General features: G+C 39.3%; 2 protein-coding genes across 2 annotated transcripts in view; both read right to left on the reverse strand.

Moving 5' to 3' along the window:
• The window catches only part of LOC137269772 (uncharacterized), a 22,092-nt gene extending 12,877 nt beyond the window's left edge, over positions 1–9,215 (reverse strand). The window contains exons 1-5 of the mRNA XM_067803599.1: positions 9,024–9,215; positions 8,869–8,946; positions 3,855–3,894; positions 988–2,024; positions 383–441 (exon numbers count right to left, since the gene is read on the reverse strand). Coding sequence (XP_067659700.1) covers positions 383–441; positions 988–2,024; positions 3,855–3,894; positions 8,869–8,946; positions 9,024–9,183 — 1,374 coding nt within the window. The 5' untranslated portion in view covers positions 9,184–9,215. The remainder of the gene's footprint in view (positions 1–382; positions 442–987; positions 2,025–3,854; positions 3,895–8,868; positions 8,947–9,023) is intronic.
• On the reverse strand, positions 9,191–22,993 carry LOC137269874 (uncharacterized; the record flags this gene model as incomplete). The annotated part of the gene is made up of 4 exons (XM_067803710.1): positions 22,946–22,993; positions 11,684–11,836; positions 10,868–10,967; positions 9,191–10,272 (listed from the first exon to the last, which is right to left on the reverse strand). Coding segments are annotated over exons 3-4 (1,122 nt in total), but the record flags the coding sequence as incomplete, so codon positions are not given.
• Positions 22,994–24,045: the final 1,052 nt, after the last annotated feature.

Below are 24,045 nucleotides of genomic sequence, written 5' to 3' on the forward strand. Positions count from 1 at the left end.
AAGTCTTGGAAATATGGCAAGTCTAGAAATTAAGGTCACAGGGCTCCTTTTCATTGTGTTGTATGTTTTGTACTATAAGCATTTTTACATGAAATATCTTAATTTCAGAGACTAGTTGTTAGTCTACCATTGCATGGTCTCCCTTCTAATACTTAGACTGGGTGATGTGATATTTGTCACATTGCTACTTAAATTCTTTGATCTTGTGTGGCCTTGTACTTATTTCACAATGAAGTTTTGTATGAAGGATTCATCAACTTGAATAATTCATAATGCAACAAATACTATATATTTTAGATTGCTTCTTGTTAAAAACAAATCACGACTATTTACTCAAATTTGCAGGTAAGACTCATGATGTACCCTCATTGATAATACTCACAATTTTGTGTTTCATTTCCATGTCGGCCTTGTAAACATCATCAGTTTGAGCATCTGCGTCTACAAATATACGAATAAGACAAAGTCGGTGTTAAAAAACATGTAATGGAAGTCTCTATGGAGGCTTAGTGGGCGAAGTGTCTAAGGCGCCAGACTGGGGATCCAGCGAGCTTGAAGTGAGGGGATTGAGGTCACCTGTGACCAAGTGTAAAAACTTTGTGTAAGGACCCACGTTCACTCTTGTCATCCCCCCATCGGGTATCCTGTGCACTTAAAAGAACCGTCCAATGCGGGGTACAGCAACATGCAGGAAAAAAATTGAATTGATGCCTGGAAAGGAAGGGAAAGCCACATTAACTCGCTGCACTAGCTGTATAATCACTGGGGAGTTGAGATTGGCCTTTGGAATTGATGTTCAGTAATCGAAGGGAGAAGAAGGCGCTTTGAGCATACATGTACATGTACTTGAGATGGAGTGTAGCGCTATATAAATACTCATATAAAAATAAGTCTTAATGCAATGCACTCAAACCATCACCACATTATATACTAACTGTACACATTCTGTATTTAAACAAACAATTACGTTTTTGCCAACTTGCATACCTTTAACAGACTGACGTGTGAAAAGGGTGGCAAATCCTGATGTGATGGACTTGAGTTTCGACATGCTGTTGCTGCAGAGAGCCGGAGGACTGTCATGTATTTCCGATCTAGCAGTGTCTTGGAATGTCTGAGTCATGTCCCTAACAGGACCCTCCATGGCCAGGATATCTAACTTTGAGCCATAGAGAAGGATTTTGTCGATGTAGTCTAAAACTCCTGTGCAAGTCTTCCCATCGTTTTCAAAAGTGTTGAGAAGAGCATGTTGTGTTGCATTAGCTTCCTCTGACTGACGTTCAAGATCGAAAAGAAATTCCTTCTCACTGTGACCAAGTTGTGATCTCAGTGTCTGGAATGTATGGCTGATCGTTTCTTTCCAAAAGGTGTGCATTCTCTGAGTAAATTCCCTTCCTTTCTTGACGCTCTTTATATTTAACTGCTGGCGATTCTGTAGCGTTGATAGAGCATCCTTATAAAGGCGCAACTGTTTTGTTATAGCATCGGCAACCACATCCAGCTCTTCAACATCATGGTTTGCGTGATCGCTAAGTCTACATCTCGCACAGATTAACTTCTGGCAGCTTTTATCAAAGAGATAAAGAGAGTCGTGTTCATGTGTGCTGCAAAATGTTGGAATGTTGGAGACAGTCGGTACCAAGTCAATGATGTCTTGAAGTACATGCTCTCTGGAAACTTTAATGCTACTGTGCATAGTCTGGCAGTATTCACAGAGAAACTCTTCACACTGCTGACACCAGCACACAGCCTGGTTGCCGTCATCTTCGTGTGTACAGAGAAGTTCTCCGGGGCGATGTCTGGCCGTCAAGTGGAATATTTCCTTCTGTCTGACTGCATCCTTCTGGAGGATTCTGTCATTGAGGTTGACCTGCCTCTGACACGTAGAGCATGTCATTTCACCACCAGCTGCAGATGTCACACACGTCTCACACACAGCGTGTAGGCAGGGTAGTAGGTAGGGGGCGGGATCTTTCAGGGTAAACTGCTGTTGACAAAGAGAGCACGTCGGGAAGACGTGCCTTCTGAAAGACAGAAAGAAAGCGTAAATGAGAAAATTACATCACTGAATGCAGTTACAAGAACCGACGCACACAATCCACCTCACCGAGAGTATATCCCCACGGTGCTTTATATGAATATAATTCAAACATGTCCAAAATCTAATTTCTGAATAGTTTAAGTCCGACTAGTCACAAACACCCATTCAAAAAATGTGTCGCCGCCTTGCAGCCATTTAAAGTGTGCGTCATATCGACAAGGAAGATCAAGTCCTCTAATGTTATATCAATCACACGGGATAACTATTATAAATCCCGAACCTGGAGGATCTTTTTAATAAAATTAGTTCTCATTTAAGTATCGCATTGTTAAAGAATAAAATTTGTTAACTGATTTGTGAAGGGATAAATATTTAATGATTGGAAGTTTCAATTGGATTGTTAGTGGGTGTATCATGGGTTTGGTGGGTGGTGAAGTACTGTTAAAGTTACTGTAAAATTGTCCTCCTGACAAGGTACGTAAGTCCCAAAGCATTCAGGGTACTTTTAAACCAGTATGTAATGATACGCATATGAATGAGTGCATTCGATAGCCTCTCTCGGGAAAGCTGCATTTGAAGTTCTGCAGTTAACTTATATTTGAAAAACTTGATGTGGACCCATTCAACACTTCCCACATTTCCGTACCGTAAAGTAAAGATTTTACAGTCAAACATCATGAAAAAAGTACCAATTCATAAATCAGGAAAACGAGGGTCTTAACGAGGGGTTTACCTGCCTGTTTTGCTCATAAAAGCATGCCTTATAAAAAGTGCTGCTACATGAAAATACTATGCCAAGAAGACGTCAATGTCTTCCCCATTTAATGAACATCGCTTGTATTTTGAGAGTCTCCGTTTTTAGTACTGATCACGTCGAAAGTTTTTCTTTTTCTAAACATACAGTAGAATTCCCAAATATTTATTGACTAAAGTGTAGGGAATGAACATATTATCTGCTGCAGAATATTTTTAGTTATAAATCGACGATTCCTTTCGTTTACACTCGAACAAATATACTAGTTTTTCAATCATCCTGGAATTTGCCAGTCTCCAAACTGTTGTTAAACAATAATGTCAAATAAGGCATTAAGACGTCCGATACGATTTTAATAGCACTAGGAGGTGTCCCATCTATGCCTGGAGATTTATTTGTTTTAAGTTAAGTGCACCAATGACTTTATCCAGTGTTGTCTCACTTCCTAGAACGTCATCGCAGTTACCACAAGTTTTACATGTGGTTGGTTTAAACGATTTTACTTCAGGGTCAAACGCGAAATTACTGAATACAACAGGACTGAGAAGATCCTTAAAATATTCGAAACACGTGTCAGGTGTGACATTGTTTACCAATTGTGAACCACATTTGCCAAATGTTTAAATGAATTCGATACATTTCATGTACAAGGTGGTGACTTTTGGTACCGGAGATGTTATATTGCCCATGAACGTGCTATGGGATTCGCTTCCTTGCATACACAACCGTTGCATTCTAGTGAGGGACTGAGTAGTTAGATGTAACACTAGTTATGCAGGTACACTGAGAAATAGACAGGCATTATCTAAGGTAATTTTGCTGGTGCAGCGCTCAGAGTGGTGTTGTTCCGAGCTGTTTTTTTCACAAGTTACTGTATGCTCCTTGTGACGTGTCCCAGATTTAGTTACTGGTTTAAGCCCTTCTTATAACTTCTCTGATGTGTCTCTCTTCTATTTGTGTATAAAGGTGTATGTATGTGTGCTCCCCTTATCCTTAGATTTTCTGTATATATGGCTTTAATTTCTGAATAACAATAAGAAAGAGTCAAACGTGTCTTACGTGCTGGGTGTTTTCTCACCAGCATCCAAATGTTGCAGACCTGTGAAAAAAAACACATTAGAGCATAAATAAATATGAATAAATTTGATCAAAGTTCCGGTATTTTTATTGCATAATATATAATCACCGCCAAAAGAAAGGTGAATAATGTGAAATGATTATACTGACAATGAGTGAAAACATGGCATTTTCTACTAACCAATGAGTTCACATTTTAGTGATGTGTGACGTCATGTTTCCCTTACAGTACATACTGATGAATTTCGCGTTTCTTTTGGCGATGAGTATATTAATGTTTTAAAGCATGCGCATACACTCATTGATTCAGGGACATACTTGAGAGGGACATGGACTAAGTTTTCTTGTTCAAAATTTCTGTTCTGTGATTTCCTTCTGATATTATTAATCCTTCTACGGAAATCACTCTTTTCAAATGTTTTATGTTTTACTTTCCTTTTGATACTACTCGCCCTAAAATGTGGTATGCTCGTCACTATATGGTCTTAAATGAAGTTGCAGGCAAATTTGTGTTCCCATCAATGAATCTCATAATTTGGGGCATGTCAAATTGGTAACAAAATGTTAAATCATTGAAAATTCCCCCCATAATAATTTCTAATTTGTCTTATTCGTGACATGTTCTCTCCACATTTGTATTGTAAACACCTTTGGCCATTCTGTTAGTATCATCATAAATGAAGATATATGAACAGTTTTTCAGAACGTTCGTGTGAATCAGAAAGAGTAAAATTCTTCCTTCAAGTGTGGAAAATAGAACGTTGAAATCTGTTACTACCGTCCCCACCATTGACGTTCCTGATAGTCATGCGTCACTGTCCTCATTTTCCCCGATTTATGAGAACGAAACCAGGAAACTGTTCCGTCTGTGTCAACAGGACATTTGCTCCCTGGACTAGTTACAGACACGGTTCTCCACGGACTGTTTGGATGATGTTGTCCCTGTGATGACTAACATTGTAAATCAATCCTTTCCGGAATTGCCTGTTCCTGCAGACTTTAAAAAGGCTTCAGTGTTTTTGTATGTCACTTTTGCTAAACAAGACAAAATAACAACTGAAGGCACAGATTATAAAACAACAACAACAAAATCCACAAAAAAAACCCCAAACACTGTAGACCTGTTTCCAATCTGTGCTGTCGAACCTACCCAGGAGGTGAGTAATCTTGGTGTCAAGTTTGATTCCACACTCACACTAAATTGTTTATTTTAAAATATTGAAATTGAATTTGTAATTTTTTAGAGAACGTGTTCGATTAAAAAAGCGGTTTGGGTGGCATTTTTTAACCCTCGTCAATCCTATAAGCAACTTCAAAGGACACGTATGATTTTGAAATGGTAGGGCATTATGTTAACATCAAGGTAGTCCAAAAGCATCAATTTTCTCCACGCATAAAAAAACTACAAAGCCTTTTATAAAAGAAGGGTTCCCATATGGAAACATTTTCATGTAAAAGGTTAATTTAACATATTGCTATAGCGACTGTGCCTTGATGCAAGAAAAAACGAAGTTATTACACGTGTCATAGAAGGAGAAAGGACTTGATAAGCTATTATTTTGGTTCAATCTGGTTTCTTTTAAAACAACTGTAATAATCTAGAGTTTGTGAATAGTGTATAAAGTTATGTTGTTACGAGTCAAATGCTCTCTGTTTTTCAGTCAGCGTCGGTAACAATATGGCAGAAATATTCCGGAAGTGACGTTAAATATTAACTCACTCACTCACTCAGATCCTCTGTAGTGCCAAACAACATGGAAATAAACAGATCACCGCGGTTTTATGTTATTACGTCTCCCTATGCCATAATCATATGACACATAACTTAACATACTCCATGGTGAAAATGGTGCCGAACACACTCGAGGCATTAGTTTTCATAACATGAACATTTCCCTTACAGCGCTTATCTTTTCTGGAATGAAGATAACCGACCGTTCAAAGACAACTGGTGACAAACTATGTGCCCTCGAATGAGAAACCCCTGATCATTATGTGCTAGGACTTGTTGTAAATCGTTTACGTACACTTTTATCAAACAGATGGCACTGCAACTGCCATCGTTTCTGCTCTTTCGTTTGGTATCAAGAGACAATAAGAGGCGAGTTTCATTATTGTGTTCTATATTAAACCGACATCATATCAGAAAGAACATTTGTGAGAAAGCTTACTTTTATGGTCACATCAGCAGTATTTCAGCCATAACGGGAACAGTTACATATTCATACTAAATACAGTAAGAGTCCAAAGAGCACTAAAACGTTTTTCGCAAAAACATCATATGTTGTATGACGTCACAGCCTTTCAGAGCCATATATACTAGCCACATAAAGAAACTGTGCATTGTCAAAATATTATCCCAGTTGATAAGTACGCTAACAATGTCAAAGGTATATATAAACTTTAATTGAGAGATCACGAGACTACGAGATGTCGGGAGAATTTCAGTTGAAAAGTCAACCACAATAAAGTCACGAGTCTACAAGCGGGACAGGGGTCAAACGACTATGACCAAGCTCAATAACGGGCCGGGTATGTCCACCATCGGTATTGAGAACAGAGAGCCTATCAAACGTGCAAGGAAGGCTTGTGGGATGTCACGCTAGATTCTCTCAGGATCTGTTGCAAGGTCAAGGACGTTACCTGGCGGATGAGGAAGACGGCGTAGACGTCATTCCATCTCGTCCCAAACATGCTCCATCCGGTGAATTTGCAGGTCAAGGCAGTAAGTCAACGTTGTGGTGTTGCAAGAAATCCATAGCAACCCTTGCCGTATGAAGGCGGGCATTGTCCTGTTAGGATGTCAACGCCATGACGTTGCAGAAAAGAAACTGCCACAGGTCGAAGAATCGGATCCCTGTTAGCCCACACCAGTTAAGCTGGCCTGAACAATCACCAGAGGAGTTCTTTGGTGTGATTCCATTCCACCCAAACTCATCATAGAACCACCACCAAAGCGATTCCTCTCAAAGACACAGGCCTGTGCATAACGTTCTCCGACACGTTTATAGGCACGTTTAAACCTGGACTCATCTGTGAATACAACATTTCTCCACCAAACAAGGGTCTGCGGACAGGATTTCTGCACCACATTCGGCGAACTTGTCAATGGCGTTGTGTCAGGATAGGTCGTATGACTGGACGTCGTGGGCTTTCCAAAGTGACAGTGTGGCATTCATTTGCTGTGTTTCTCTTTCCTAACTTTACGTGCAACAACGTATTGCACGTTTCAAGGACGAAACCACTGACATGACGAAACATGGCACGTGCATGCATGTTGGATACATGCTACTAATCTCTGAGTTTAATTCCTTGTGTGTCTACACATGTTTGATAAATTCAGATTTTAAATTTTTCAATGCACAGTTTCTTTATGTGCCTAGTATATATTTATGTCGGATAGCTTTTCTCGGCTGAGATTTTGACTCTCTATGGATAATTCTTCTTCTAGTTTTTCCTCCTGGTCAACCAGATATTTCAGAACAGTTGCTTGAACTTTATGATGTTGATATACACCCTTATGATCGGCCTCCATTGCACGTATTTGCTGCTGTAATGCCTTAAAATAGAAAACAAGCATGCACATAGAAGGAAGAGAACAAAATGTTGTTGTGAAAGACAAACAAAATACTGAGAGAAAAGTATAAGGGATCACACGAAAGCACATGTGTTCCCTTATTTTTATAAGGTTTATTCACAAGATATACGATACAAAGCTTGCGAAGAAACATGGACAAAAGGAAAGGAACGTATGCCCAGTGTGAGAGAGACTCTTTTGCATTGAAGAAATTAAAACTGACATTGTAGAATACCGATATCGCTGATGATTGTAATACCTTTCCTGTTCTTAGAACATGTGCATTATAGAGCACTCAGTTGATAAACCCTCCCTTTCAAACGACTTATAAGGACAACCAATTTTATTGAATTAAGTCATGGCACTGGAGAATTTTCATTGAAAACATAGTATGTGTACATACGTCTTGTTTTGATATCGTTGTCACATATGCTTTTTCCTCCAAAGGTGGGGACACCTTTTCCGTCTCAGTGTCCTTGGATAGACGTTTCAGGAAGGACTTCATAACAGTCGTACACTTGTCCTTATCCATGTGCAGTTCGCTAGGAAAACGGATGGATTTGGCTGAATCTTCACGTTTGTTTATCCTTGTCAGGAAACTGGCTTACAATGTTGTCTACAGTGACGTGGACAACACTGAAATCGAGATTAGTATCCTTCTTCACATGGCTAACAATCAACGTCGCAAACCTGGTGTTGTATTGAACAGTCTTGCGGTTGTCTCCATCTCCAGTCGTGAAAGTCAGCACCATGACAGGGCTTGTCGGGGAGAACACACACATATCACACAGGACAGACGCAGGTACTCGCCCCTCCCAAGATGGGTCTATCAGCTTCAGCAGGCTGCCTCCTGCGATGACGGCTGTACAGTCTCTGTCTGGTAGATCTCTCAGTCTATGTACAATATGGGCATACTCTGCGTTGAGTGTGGCGGCAATATGGGTCGGGTAAATGCTGAAGGCTGACACAATAACCACAAAGAAGTATAACCAGTGAAATTACACATACCTGTTGTCCTCTAATCATCATTGTAAGCTAAAACTTTACAACTGATTGGAGACAAAAATGTGATCAAACGATAGCGTACTTGTGTTTCTACAAGTAATTTACTTTTGTTTCAGCTGAACGAGATGTCCACAAGATGTGCTCGATGACTCGGAGATGAATGTTAAAATAGACCTGGCTTCAGTATGCCTTGAAGTATAGATAGCATAGCTTGATTTTGGACTAGTACTCAATAGTACAGACAGGTCTTGCATTGTTTGATGTACGTAAGCAACTCACATACAAAACACTCATACACACATCACACAATCACAGACAAAAGTGTAATATGATATCAGTATTTTCTATATATATTTAAACATAAAAAAATCATTTACTCAAAATTGCACAAACCAAACATCTTCTAATACGTACATGATTCGGTCGCTGACAGTTTTCTCAGTATCTGAGTTTGTTCCGTTGTGGAGACAATGCTTGATAGAAGGGCATCACCTGAAACAGGTTCATCAAATGTATAAGTCATAGAGAGACAATGATAGCGTAAATATTGCAAATCAACAAAGTCTCACCAGAAGTCTGGAATCCTGGTTCTGGATCATCAGGGTCAAAACGGTCATCATACTTCGGTAATGGAACTTCTCCTTCCGAGCTGTACCTGCTGGAAATAGTGGAGTCGTCGCTCTCGTCACTATCACTCGTCCTTCTGGTAAACTCTAAATACGTTTCCATGGTGAATGTCTGTTCGTTTGGCCTGAAATCGCTCTAACCAGGCCTCTTTGTTCATCCGATGTATAGCATTGTTTTTTACTTCATAAGCTCTTGGACCGTCCTTGTCACTGAAGATGATGCCGTCAAAACAGCCAACAGCTACCTCCAGAACACGTCTCTCTGTTCCAGGAATTCCATGTAACCTGACTTCAATTAGGTCCTCAGGAACACTATGGAAAGTTCCATTAGATAAAGCTGTTGTGTCACTTTGAAGTTTAGCTTTAATGGCTTGAATTATTTCAGATTCTTCAAATTTCAGGCAAAACCCGTCAATGTTAATAAGTTTGGTTCTATACCTCTCAATTTCAAGAGTATCTTCACTTATCCCAACAAAGTATGAACCGCCTCCCTCAACTTTGGATAAAGAGGTGACGTTTTCTTTCAGTTTGAGATGATGCCATATAAAATCAGCGAATACTGATGGACTTTCCGAAATTTGCTTTGCTATTTGATTCTTTAATTTGTCAGCATGGAGACTTTTGACCTCAATATTTCTGCTTTCATGAAGATCTTGAACATTTTCACACAAACCTTTCAGCTGTTTCTTTGTGTTTGTCTGTCTACTGACCATACATGTAAACAAACTGGCAGAGGTTAATGGCACGTTTTCAATATCGTTTCTTACTTTTGTGTTGAAATCCGCAGTAGCTACCCCGCTCGTTTCCTTCACACTCACTAGAATAAAGTCGGCATTGCCTTGAAAACCATCTATCCCAGAGAGCCATCGACGCTTATAAGTGTCCACGTATAACTCTTCGTCATCAAGGAGGTCAGAGAGAGTCCTGGTTATGAACTCATCAAATGGTTCCAGGCACTTGTCCTCGGGTAGTTGACCCTTCACATGAATTAGGATGTGGCCTCCTCCGCTGTTCCTCCAAGCTGAGACTATCTTCCCGAGTCTGTCAAGAGTTTTCTTTTTCTTTTCTAACAATGGCCCTGATTTCTTTCCAGCACAAATGATAGACCGGGTTGTGTGGATAATAATGAAATTAACACCGTGGTTTTCAGATTGGAAAGAATTGCCTACTGTCTCACATTTTGAACACCCATCTGTAAACAGACACACAAACATATTTGAAACATGTACACCCACACACACAAACACACAAACACGCGCACAGGGACTTGGTAACCATTGTCTATTGCATTGTTAAAGTCATATTCTCGTATTCATTGAACCTTCCTCTTGCAGCTATTCAGTGATTTGGTTGGTCTAGACTTGGTTGGTACATAAAATGTCCTTGACCTGGAGGTGGGTTCTGATCCGAAGTCGAACTTCTTGTCCGCATGATCAAAGAGGTTGTAATTAACCCTGTCTGCAAACTGACAATGCAAGGGAGTGATATATGGGATTACTCTACACCATGCTACATACAGGTAAGCACAGGTAAGGTTTAATATAATTCATCATTCCCTTAATAGTTCACGTATGACCCACAGTTTAACACAGCACTCACTTGATGTTTCTGTAAAATCTGGACAGACCAAAACGTGTCATGAAGGCTCATCTTGAACACGTGTGCGTAAGGTGAATGCCACAGGATTCCCACACAACATGCGTCAAATCTATTTTGTATTCTTACCCAGACATTATTACATGTATTTAAATCATATGTAACTGAGTAATAGTAAGAAAAAACATGACCTGTATATTTCTCCGCTGTGTCCGGACCCAGGGATGACATGTCAGGATGACCATAGCGATAGTAGGCCTAGATGGACATCAGCAGCATGGACCAGTCAATCTTTTTAAATCATGAAAATATGCATTGTCTGAGTGACATGACAAGTAACATAATGGGTGGACACTGGCACTTAACAAATATCCACTATTATTACTATTAACATATGGAGGATTGTTATCCTATTTTTAATAATGAAGTTGAAATCAGATGTGTGGTCCAATACTTTGACATGATATACCCATGATTACACAATACCATTTAGAAAGTGGTCAAATGTAACATATTATTCGGAATAACACTTTCTTTATCAAGAACGTTGTCCGACTTTCATTTTGTGAAGTCGCGGTGTCTAAGCGTTTTAGGCGGCTGACTTTGTGTGCTAGCGATTAGGTGCCTGACTCTGTGGGTACGGGTTTGAATCCCAGGTGGGAGTCAGCCAAAAACAGTAATAGAATTTGTACTTTACAAACAAAGTGTAATTCCAAATATGATATACGTTACATGATATACCTATACAGCATGCCCCATGAAGATATTTCTGACGTGTCCCAAAATCCCCAGACTCAGCTCCATTCAAAATCAACGGCACTGGAGACTTAGTGAAGGCACGTGAAGCAAATCTCACTCACTAACGTTTCGTGAGTGTTACAAGGATATTTTCAGCGCCAAAGAAGTTCCCTAAAACTGATATTTTCGCATGAGATAGGTCATAGTGGAAAGATTCCTTCATAATTAAAGAATGACTTGATAATCTGGTTAAGCCTGAGAAAGCAAACCTTGAACTTCTTGATTCTATCCACTATCATCCCATCTGGGTTGAACACCTCTTCTTGGATCTCTTCGAACTTCCCCTTTTGACGTTCAAGCAGCTGCAGATTCTTCTTTTTATTATTGTCGTATCAACTTTCATTTATCTGTCCTTCGTGCTTCTGAAAAAAATTGCAATAAATCCAATCCAGCATTCAACTGTGTCTGTTACCTCATGGGATCAATTCCCGTGTGGACCCGGGACAGAATGTGTCCACAGCACCCCATTGCTTGTCGTAAGAGGCGACTAAATTGGGCAACCTGTTTGCCGTGGGTTGCGTCCCGTGTCGGTGGAGGACGGGATCCTGGTGGTTGAGGGCAGTGGGAGCTTGAACATTGTTCCTTTTTGCTCAACACACCACTTCGGCCCTTACTTCACCTAGACGGGTGGTAGAATCGGCCCGATTCTATCAATCGGCTGGTCACGCCATGCCCTGAGCATGGATAATTATACGTGAGTGTTCATATTGATATTTCATGTGGTTACTATGGAAACCATGAAACTATTACTATATCACACTTTTGCCTAGAGTCCTATGCCAGAAGGCGGTGGCTCATGGGCCAATCTGGCATTAATGACCTCCGGGTTCTGTTTGTCATCAGGTAATTGTCTAGGGCCGGACCAGCCTGACCTTTTACTCTGTTTGACTATTATAGCTACCTGCGTCCTTCTTGCTGGAGTATAGCATCCTTGTAGCCCTGGTTTTGTAGTTGGCTTCCGCTGCAATTCCGTCCATGTTGACACTCCATGGTGGGTGGGGAGCAAGGGTGTCGAATATATTTTTCACTATGGCTACCCAACTACCTACTGGTTCCAGATCAAAAACTAAAAGAAGGCACATTGATAGTGATGCTGCAACATCTTCTGATGAAGAATGCATAAATAGTATTGATTCATGGCCACGATTTCTTGTTGTCGATGGAAGTGATGGTACACCCCTCAAAGTTAATCCTTTCGTTATTTCAAAATCTATTGAAGGCATTTGTGGAACTGTTAAAAATGTTACTCGTCTCCGGTCCGGTTCTCTTCTAGTTGAATGTGCAAGAAGGCAACAGTCTCAAAATCTTCTCAAAGCTCACCATTTTGCCAACACTGAGATTGTCGTATCAATCCACAAGACCCTAAATTCATGCAGAGGCATTGTACGTGATCGTGCAATGTGCCTCTCAGATATGTCTGAAGAAGAGATTGTGTCCGAAATGAAGTCTCAAGGAGTACTGTCTGTAAAACGGTTTACAAGGAGAGAAGGTGACAAAACCATAAAAACAAACACCTACCTTTTCACTTTTGCCCTTACAAAGATTCCACCTTCTGTTAAAGCAGGATATTTCAACATCGGTGTGGATGTGTACATACCAAATCCACTCCGTTGTTTCAAATGCCAACAATTTGGTCATGGTGCAAGATCTTGCAAAAACACCCAGGTATGCTTCCGGTGTAGTAAAAACCATGATGGCACAGACTGCACTGATAACATCAAGTGCGCAAATTGTAAGGGTGAGCACATGAGCTCGTCAAAGGCATGTCCTTCTTTCGTGAGACAGACAAAAATTTTGAAAGTCAAACACACAAATGACATTTCCTTTGCTGATGCAAGGAAACTGGTTGATAATGAATTATCTGCTTCATCTACTACTCTCACCTATTCTGCTGCAGTCTCCTCATCCCCTCTCAAAGTTGATTCTGGTTGTCAAACTGCTATAAACTGGACCTCGGATGACCAAGTTATTTTATACCAAGTCAGTGCTGAACATACCAGCTTGTCGCCAGCATCATCACAAACTACTCTTACAACAAATACTTTACCACTACCTAATATGACGTCTGAGCACAACAATCATCATGAACCTGAAAAGAAAACAATGTCAAAAAAAGAACAGAAACAACAACGACGAAAGGAAGCCAGGGCCCTTAAACATATTGAGGTGCCTTTACCATTAAAAGTGCCTGTAGAGGTTCAAAACACCTATGAACCGCTAGCTATGGAGACAAGCCCTTCTCAGCCATCTCAGCTTAAAGGGACTTCGTCTCGTGCACGCTCTCCTATTGAGCCCCCATGAGTTGCTCTCATAATGTTATCCAGTGGAATTGCAGAGGCCTTAGAAACAATTTTAATGATCTTCAACTATTATCACAAGATTTTAAACCATCAGCTTTTAGTTTACAAGAGACATACCTGAAAAGTACAGATAGATTTGACTTGCGCCAGTATAACTCATTTCATTCGTTTTCACCTCCAGGTGATAAAGCCACTGGTGGTGCTTCTATTTTGGTGAGGCAGGGTGTTATTCATAGCCCTGTTCCACTTAAAAGCAATCTTCAGGCCGTTGCTATACGGCTTTCTTTACAAATAACGTTCACGCTTTGTTCCCTGTACATTTCACCATCTTCAGCTGTTCAGCCGTCTGATCTTCAGGAGCTATACGACCAACTTCCCAAACCCTGTATTATCATGGGTGATCTTAATGGACATAACCCTTTATGGGGAAGTACTGCTACTAACAATAAAGGGAAAATACTTGAAGACTTCATATCTAATAACAACGTATGCATATTTAATGATGGATCAGTCACTTATTTACATCCTGGTACAGGAACGTATTCTGCACTTGATTTGTCACTCTCAGATCCCGATATATACAATGAGTTTGAATGGTCAGTCCATGATGACCTTTGTGGAAGTGACCATTTTCCAACAATTCTCACAGCTATAAATCCTACTGATAACCCACCTGCAACTAGGTGGAATTTTAGTAAGGCCAACTGGCCACTATTTCAGACACTCTGCACTGAAAACTTAAATAATGACGTTTTTGTCAATAGTCTGGATCCGATTCAGGTATTCTCTGATAAACTGAAGAATATAGCTAATGAAACTATACCTAAGTCCTCTGCAACCCCACACGTTCGTAAACCATGGTTTAATGATGAATGCAAACAGGCCAGAAAGAACAGGAAGAAGGCCGAGAAGTATTTTCGGCGACATCCTACAGTCCATAATTTAGACAAAGTTAAAATTCTAAATGCTAAGGCTCGCCGTGCCTTCAAGCAGAATAAGCGTCAATCTTGGCGAAATTATGTTTCCAAGATAAATTCCCGCACACCAATTTCCAAAGTGTGGAATATGATTCAACGAATAAAGGGTAAAGGTTGCAAATCAACTGTGCACCATCTGAAGGATGTTGACGATGTATTGACAGATAAGGGTGATATTGCCAATAAGATTGGTGTAACTCTCGCCAAACATTCGTCTTCATCAAATTACGTCCCTGAGTTTCAGAAATACCAGAAACAGCAGGAGAAGAAAAAGATCAATTTTAACTCAGACAATGGTGAAGACTATAATGAACTATTTTCATTACATGAGCTATATACAGCCCTTGAGCAAGCTCATGATACAGCAACAGGTTCTGATGGTATTCATTATCAACTTCTGAAACATTTACCTGAATCGTGCCTGGAAACACTGCTAAATATATTTGACACGATATGGACTACAGGGACCTTCCCACATTCATGGCGTAATGCCATAGTAGTTCCCATACCAAAGCCTGGCCGGGATCATACCGATCCTTCGAATTACAGGCCAATATCTTTAACGAGTTGTGTCTGTAAAACCATGGAACGAATGGTGAACAATAGATTGACTTGGTATCTTGAAACCAATAATTTTATAACAAATATTCAATGTGGTTTCAGGAAAAATCGTAGTACCATTGACCATTTGGTACGTCTGGAATCCTTTGTCAAAAACGCTTTAGTAAATAAACAACATGCAGTATCGATATTCTTTGATTTGGAGAAAGCATACGATACCACTTGGAAGCATGGCATTTTAAAGGATTTACATGACTTCGGTTTAAGGGGTCGTTTGCCTCTTTTTATCTCACAATTTTTAAAAGACAGGCAGTTTCAAGTCCGAGTGGGTTCTACCCTGTCTGACCATTATAATCAGGATCAGGGTGTTCCACAAGGCAGCATTTTGTCTGTAACACTTTTTAGCATCAAGATAAACAGTTTATCCAAGGTTTTAAATGATTCAGTCGATGGATCATTATTTGTGGATGATTTTAATATTTCTTGTCGAGGTAAAAATATGCATACTATCGAACGGCAATTGCAATTGTGTTTAAACAAAATAAATAAATGGTGTCTAGAAAATGGCTTTAAATTTTCTAAATCGAAAACTAATTGTATACACTTTTGTAGAAAATATAAGCCGCATAAGGACCCAGAACTGTTTTTAAATGGCACTCCCATCAAAGTTGTCAAGGAGGCCAAGTTCTTGGGTCTAATTTTCGATTCCCACTTAACCTTTTTGCCGCATATCAAATCACTAAAAACAAAATGCTTGAAGGCACTCGATGTATTAAAGGTGGTATCCAACTCAAAGTGGGGAGGGGATCAAGCAACTCTCCTACATTTATACAGATCACTTGTCCGTTCAAAACTCGATTATGGCTCCATCGTATATGGTGGAGCTTGCAAAAGCAACCTGAAACTTCTTGATTCTGTCCATCACCAAGGTCTAAGACTTTGTCTTGGGTCTTTTAGAACAGCACCTATCGACAGTCTCTACGTTGAGGCTGATGAACCATCTCTTGAGCAGCGCCGTATAAAATTAACTTTACAGTACATTACCAAATTATACTCTAATGAATCTAACCCTGCATTTAATTGTGTCTTCAATCCCCTGTATGAAGATTTATACAACAAGAAATCTTCTCTGGTTCCACCTCTAGGGCACAGAATGAAACCCTTTCTTTCTTCAGCCGGCATTCAGCTGGAAAACATAGCCCCCTCCCGTCTTCTTTCTTCTCCTCCTTGGCAATTGGATAGGCCACAAGTTGACCTAACATTAACTACATTTAAAAAATCAGGAACTAATGAATTACAATATAAACAGGAATATAATCAAATGAAGCATAAATATAGCAATTATACATCCTTATTTACAGATGGGTCCAAGGACGGTGGTGCAGTGGCTTGTGCCACTGTCATTGGATCCAGAACAATATCTTCTAGATTACCAGATAATAGTTCTTTTTTTACAGCAGAAGCTAACGCCATATTAACAGCTCTTAAATACATTCAAAGACACCCTAAACGTAAACAATATATAATCTATTCAGACTCCCTTTCTTGTCTTCAGGCGATTAAACATTTTTCGTGTAAACATCCACTTTTAACTGAAATTATTGAATTGTACAATGATCTTGCTACTGGCCAATACGACATCGTCTTCTGTTGGTTACCCAGCCACGTGGGCATTTCTGGCAACACAATGGCCGATCTTGCTGCCAAGGCAGCACTCAACAAATCTGTGACACCACTTCATATTCCATACTCTGATTATAAAGGTGCAATTAGAGCGTATATCCGTGATCTGATGCAGAGGAAGTGGGACACCCAAGTGGGTATCAATAAATTACATGCAATAAAACCCTATATTGGTTATACCTACTTGGGTCGTCAGTCCAGGTTTGAAGAGGTCATCTTGCGACGATGTCGTATTGGCCATACGAGATATACTCATGAATACTTATTGAAAGGTGAGGATCCTCCGTTCTGCATCCCTTGTGATGAAATAATCACGGTCAAGCATGTTTTGCTTGACTGTGTTGAATATTCCATCACAAGGGATAACTATTTTAAATCCCGAACTATGAAGGATCTTTTTAACAATAACAGTGGTCATTTAATTATTGCATTTTTAAAAGAATTAGATTTGTTAAATGAATTGTAAATAGATAAATATTTTATGATTGAATTTTGAATTAGTAACTAAGATTGTTCGTGGCTGTATCCTCGAGGGGGGTTAAAGTACTGTAAAATTATTGTCCTCCTGAGAGGGTACGTAAGTCCACAAACGTTCAAAGTAAATTCAAACAGTCCGCTCTTTTAATCGTAGTATATGTGTTCTTTTAAATGTATGGCTATATGTGCTAAATTGCTAGCGACTGAGGGGATGGTGTAAATCCAGCTGGGTTCCATGCAGGTAGCAAAAGTAATGTAAGTCCCCATGGTCCCCTGTATGGTGATCTACCTTCAGTTGTTAGCAATCCATAGCCTGTTTTTATATTGTCTTGTTCACTATAGTTAACCTGTTTTAGATGTAATCACTAGTCTTATATATCTGTGATATTTACTAGTGTTTTTACTGTTCGTTGTCAACAAGGTTTTATTTTCTTATATTCATTCTACAATGTCAGTATTACTTGTTCTCGTCACGATATGGCTGCAAGATTGCCGATGTGACGATAAATGTTAACTCACTCACTCACTCATGGGATCAATACAATGAAAAGTCTACTTTTACTCCACCTGTTGGAATACGAACTAGATCTTTCATTTCAACTGCTAATATCAAACTTGAAAACATATCTCGTTCCAACTGCTTTCATGGCAATTGGTGAGACCACTAAGAAATCTATAAAAAACTATCAAACGTATTTTCCAAAAAGAATATAATGAATTAAAAATATATTATGATACATATGTATGTATCTTTACTAATAGATCCAAGGATGGTGCCGCAGTTGCTAGAGTCAACGTCATTGGATCCAAAATCATTTTTTCTATATAGCCAAACAACAGCTTTAGCTTTACAGCTGGCACTATTTTATCTTCTCATATCAACAAACAGTCTAAATATAATCAGCATGTATATTTTGAGAACCTCTCACTTGGCTACTGACAATTAAGAGCCTGTCAGATAAACATTTACTTTTAACTGAAATTCTTGAAATTCATCATGATCCTGCTACTGGTCAGTTAGAGAACGTCCTCTCAGCAAATCTGGAATACCGCCTCTAATATCCTACAGTGACTATACGCCTGTGAATAAAATTCATATCTGTGATCTTTTTAAAAAGATGTGGGACACTCAAGCATGAATCAATAAATTACTTGGGCAAAACCAACCCTGTAATTCGCTGCACCTACTTGTGCTGCCAGTCGAGATTTGACAAGGTAATTTAAGGTGAGCAAATACACACACGAATAGTTGAGTGAGGGAGTGAGTTCAGTTTAACGCCGCTTTTAGTAATATTCCATCATTATCACCGAGGAAAAAAACAGACAATATGCTTCACACATTGTACCCAAGTGGGGAATCGAACCCGTGTCTACGGCGTGACGAGCGAACGCTTTAACCACTAGGCTACCACACAGCCCTCAATAGTTATTGAAGCTGAACCCTTGTGATGCTTGACATACGTTGACATCGATCATCATTCATCACAGGGGATAAATATACTAGCCACACAAAGAAACTGTGGCTTGTCAAAATATTATCCCAGTTGATAAATACGCTAACTATGTCAAAGGTACATATAAACGTTAATGGAGAGATCATAAGACCATAACAAGTCGGCAAAAATTTCGATTGAAAGGTCAGTCACAATGACGTCACGAGTCCTCAAGGGGGGCAGGGGTTATATGACCATTTCACAAGCTCAATAACGGGTATGTCCACCATTGACATTGAGAACAACAGTGTATCGACGACACATAGAGCCTATCAAACGTGCATGGAAGGCTTGTGGGATGTCACACCAGATTCTCTCTGGTTCTGTTGCAAGGTCAAGGACGTTATCTGTCGGATGAGGAAAACAGCGTAGACGTTGACCCATCTCGTCCGAAACATGCTGTATCGGGGAGAGATCCGGTGAATTTGCAGGCCAAGGTCGTAAGTCAACGTCGAGGAGTTGCAAGAAACCCTTGCTGTATGAGGGCGTGCATTGTCCTGTCAAAACAGGGCCATAACGTTGTAGAAAAGAAACTGCCACAGGTCGAGGAATCTGATTCCTGTGGCCCGCACCAGCTACCCTGAACAAATCACCCAAGGAGTTCTTTGGAGTGATGTCTTTCCACCCCAAATCATCATGGAACCACCACCACCACCAAAGCGATTCCTCTCCAAGACGCAGGCCTGTGCATAACGTTCTCCCACACACGTCTGTCTGTCTATCACATGTCTGTCAGGCACGTTGACGTTCATCACTGTGGGAAATAATCATCCTGCACTCGTCTGTACAACCAACATTTCGGCACCACATTTGGCAAGATTGTCGATGACATTGTGCCACGAGAGGTCGTATGGCGAGACGTCTTGGTCTGATCCCGTGATGACGTAAACGTTGTCGAACTGTGTTGGAGTGAATACAGCGGAGTCCTGGGATGATCCGAGTAGTCATCATTGCAATCTGAAACCTGTGGCGAAGATGGGTCACCCTTATCGATCTGTCATGTCTTGGCGTTACACGTGGACGTCCAGAACGTGGCCGATCGATGACGTCATTTGTGTTCTGGTGGTGTCTTGCCATTGCAGGTGTTCCTGTGGCAGTGGAAATGTGCAGCCACTTGTCGTCGAGACGTTAGCCTCGGCATGCTATGCGTTTCAATAGCCGTTTAAGTTTTTGAACGATCGCAAGGGCAGAGGTTGGGCTTTAAAAAAGTGACAGTGTTGTGTGGCATTCATTTGTTCTCATTCTCTTTTCCTGAATACACGTCACGTCACGGAACGTGCATGCTAGTTGGATTCATGACACTATTCTCTGAGTCTAAACCCTTACGTCTAATTCCTATGTCTACACAGATTTGATAAATTTAGGTTTTAAATTTTTGCACAGTTTCTTTATGTGCCAAGTGTATAATAGTGTTGAAACAGAAAAGGATCTTTTCAGTCTTGTTTGGTCTGACACATTACATCCATCCATCCATCCATACATCCATCCATACATCCATCCATCCATCCATCCATCCATCCATACATACATGCCGTTTTCCCATCCAAAAACTGATGACACTTTTTTCTTTGTTTTTTAATGGTTCACGTGATTACATATAGTGTCATGTACAAAGGAGAGGTACATATCGATGGATGATATACAGAAATTATATCGACATTATGATAATAGGCATATACAGGTTGATATAGGTGATGTATGATAGATATATAGAAACGTTCCAACTTATCCAAGTACTGGGAAAAGAGGGCCCCATTTATGACTGAAATGGTCTATCCTGTTATTTCTTTGGCATATATGTTTCTCGACTAAAAAAAAATTCTTTTAACGTTTTTGTAAATGAAGTTATGTTAGGATGTATATTCTTAATACTACATACATACGAATGTGTTTTGGCTGCAATGATGATGTGATTTAGTAATTTATTCTGGTGTAGAGTACCAAACCAGACCATATGTTTTGTAAAGTGAAATGGATGAGGGAATGAATTGTTAAGCCAAATTTGTCATTTTCTCCAAAACGTTTGTGTCACTTGGCATTCCCAGTACACATGACAAACACTCTCATTTAGATCCTTGCAGAAACAGCATATATTACTATCAACTCTCTTCATTTTAAGCAATTCTCTTTTAGTATAAATAGCACCTTGTAGAAATCTATATTGAAAATCTATGAGTTTTGTGTCTTGCAAACCTTTTCTGTATCCTCTAAATATTTTTTCCCAGTCAAAGTCTGTTTCCGGGAAAAATATTAACTACCACTTTTTACAAACATTTTGGTATATATCATCGGAAATAAGCTCATCATAAAAATTTCTGCATCCTTTAGATGTTTTTATGAGACAAATCTGGCAATAAGTTAATATTTAGATCTCAAACTGGTATTTAATGACATTGGTTTAGGGTATTTTTCCAAGAGTCTGGAAATATATGTTGTGAATATTTATAATCTAAAAAAGTACTTTGGACATCATATATTTCTTTTAAAGATTCCAATGACAATAATCCATTTTTGTAACATATATCCCTAATATTGATAATCCCTTCATCTGCCCAATTCTTTATATAGTTTAATGAATTTTTGAAATTGTGATTAAACCATAATGGTTGTGATAGAATTTCATTGATGTTATTTGGGTCAATATAATGTTTTAGGTGAAATATTTGCCATGCTTTTAGTACATCCTGCCAAAACGTGTTTTCAATCTTAATGTAGGCCTCAGAATTAGCTCCTAAATTAAATGTGTCTTTGAAAGGTATGTTGCATGCATTTTCCTTTTCACCTTTTCCGAAATGTCGTCGTAATGTAGATAATTTCAAAGCGCCTATAAATGTTTTAATATCGATCATTCTCAAACCATCTTCTTCATAGTTATTTTTATTATGTTCCTCTTTATTTCGTCATTCTTATCATTCCAAACAAATTTACAAAACATGTTTTTCTACAGGAGTAATAAACTCTGCTGGTGGGTTGGGAAGGGAATTGAAAATATGAACAAATTTGGAGATGGCTAGAGTTTTTATTACTGTTATTTTACCAACAAGTGTTAAATTTCTATTTCTCCAAGATGGTAGGAGTCTCTTAATTTCTTCCAGTCTTTTTCTAGTGGTAATTACCCATAGATCCTCAAGATCTGGTGTAAATTTGATACCTAGTACATCAAATTCACCAACTACCCATTCAACTCTTATTCATTACATATCATATCAATAGATTTAGCTTTTCATCCAATCCATATTGCTTTTGATTTCTCCAAATTAATTTTCAAACCTGACATTTTGTAAAAAGTATTAACTGTGTCTATTGCAGAGTACAAACTCTCTTCAGTCGCATTCAGAAATAGTTCAGTATCATCAGCATATTGATTCAGTTTATATTCATTGTCATTAATAACTATACCTTTGATGTTTTCATTATGTCTTATCATGCAACCACGAATCTCTACAAAGAGGAAAAGATATGGGGATAAACGGTTTCCTTGTCTACAGCCCTTTCATTTGAAAAAAATCAGATAGGTTGGATGTTGGATGACAGAAGATGTTGTTTCATACGTTAATGTATTTTTCCATCCTATCAAACTGATGACACTTTGTCTGCTAACACAGTCAGGTAATCGTGTTCATACTTTGTATGTGAGGAAAGGATATATCCAGGTGCCACGATGAAAGAAAATACTAATGAGTGAGAAATTAATGTGATTCCATTGGGTCTTCAAACCACAAAGAGTTCAAAGACAATCTTTGAAATTATGCCCCCAAAATATTCGCGACAGGTTATTATCGGAATACAGCGCAAATACAACAATTATTTTACACGTTCTGCTTCTCCATTTTTCTGTAACATACGAAAAGTCTAAATACTTCTGATATATGCATGATAAAAATAACTGTAACGTTCTTCTCCCAAGTCTTTCAACAACTGATCAATGGAGAGACACACCCTCTTCCACAACTCTCTTATGTTTGTTTTCTCACACTTACCCTTGTCTTTTAAGCCCAGTCCCGAACACTGCTAGTCCAAAGGGACCCGCATTTTCGCAGATGCAGTCAGGTGCATATTCAGTCTACGCCCCCTTGTAGATATGGTGTACGACTTCTCATTGGCTAACACTGCATCGCATGGTGATATTGAGCAAGTCGAGATTGATATTGCAGCTACACACCAACAAAACGAAAACCCAGTCCAGCGAGGAACATAGGCTGCAGTCAAACTCTGATTAGATAACAATGTCACGTGTAATTCAAAGGACGTGTGAAGTTGTTTAAGCGGTTTGCACAGCACAGATATAACCATGCAATTTCATATGGATTCCTCGTTGGGACATTGTCGGATTTGTTCGCAGTGTCGGCCTTTGAATTGAATTTTATGTTCTGCAAAAGGGTGACAATGCGACAACTGTTTTCAAGGTCGAAATGTGTTGCCTTATGGCTTTGTCGCACGAATATAAATTTATCGTTTAAGTTTTGTCGTGTAAGTGAAATGAAATTTTCGCCCGAAAAGTCAATAAAGTGAATCCCCCTTCCTTTTCGATTAAGGGTGCGCATGTTTACAAAGTGTATCTATGAACGCAGGCACAGATATTGTAATAATATTCTTTTTCAAAACCCAGTAGTCCTTTAGTAGCTCCAAAGGTTCTGAAGCCAAAGCGGCTCTTGTTGGAATTTATATGTTACAGACAGATTGAGAAAAACGTCATTTCATGAGTGTCAGCCATTTCGCGTCATGTTGTGTAACAACAATCAGTATACTTAAGTTATTTAATGAATCTTCACTTGTTAAATTAGTCTACAAAAGTGGTTCTTAATTTCAACATCAAGTATCAAATTTTTGAGGCAGCGACTATTGCACTCTAGCTTGGCTTTGAAGCATTTGCACCTGTTTGTTCGACACTTGCTGTCTCCAGAGCAGCTGCACCTCACAAACTCCTGTCCACCACATACAGATGAAATGAAATGGCATGAAATGACTGAAGCACATTGCATATTGATTGATTGTTATTACACAAAATGACGTGAAATGGCTTACCCACTCAATCTGACTCTACATATACTCTTTCCTTTATCGCTGTGTATTTTTGCAA

The sequence above is a fragment of the Haliotis asinina genome, unplaced genomic scaffold, assembly GCF_037392515.1.
Source record: "Haliotis asinina isolate JCU_RB_2024 unplaced genomic scaffold, JCU_Hal_asi_v2 scaffold_17, whole genome shotgun sequence".
Taxonomy (NCBI): domain Eukaryota; kingdom Metazoa; phylum Mollusca; class Gastropoda; order Lepetellida; family Haliotidae; genus Haliotis; species Haliotis asinina.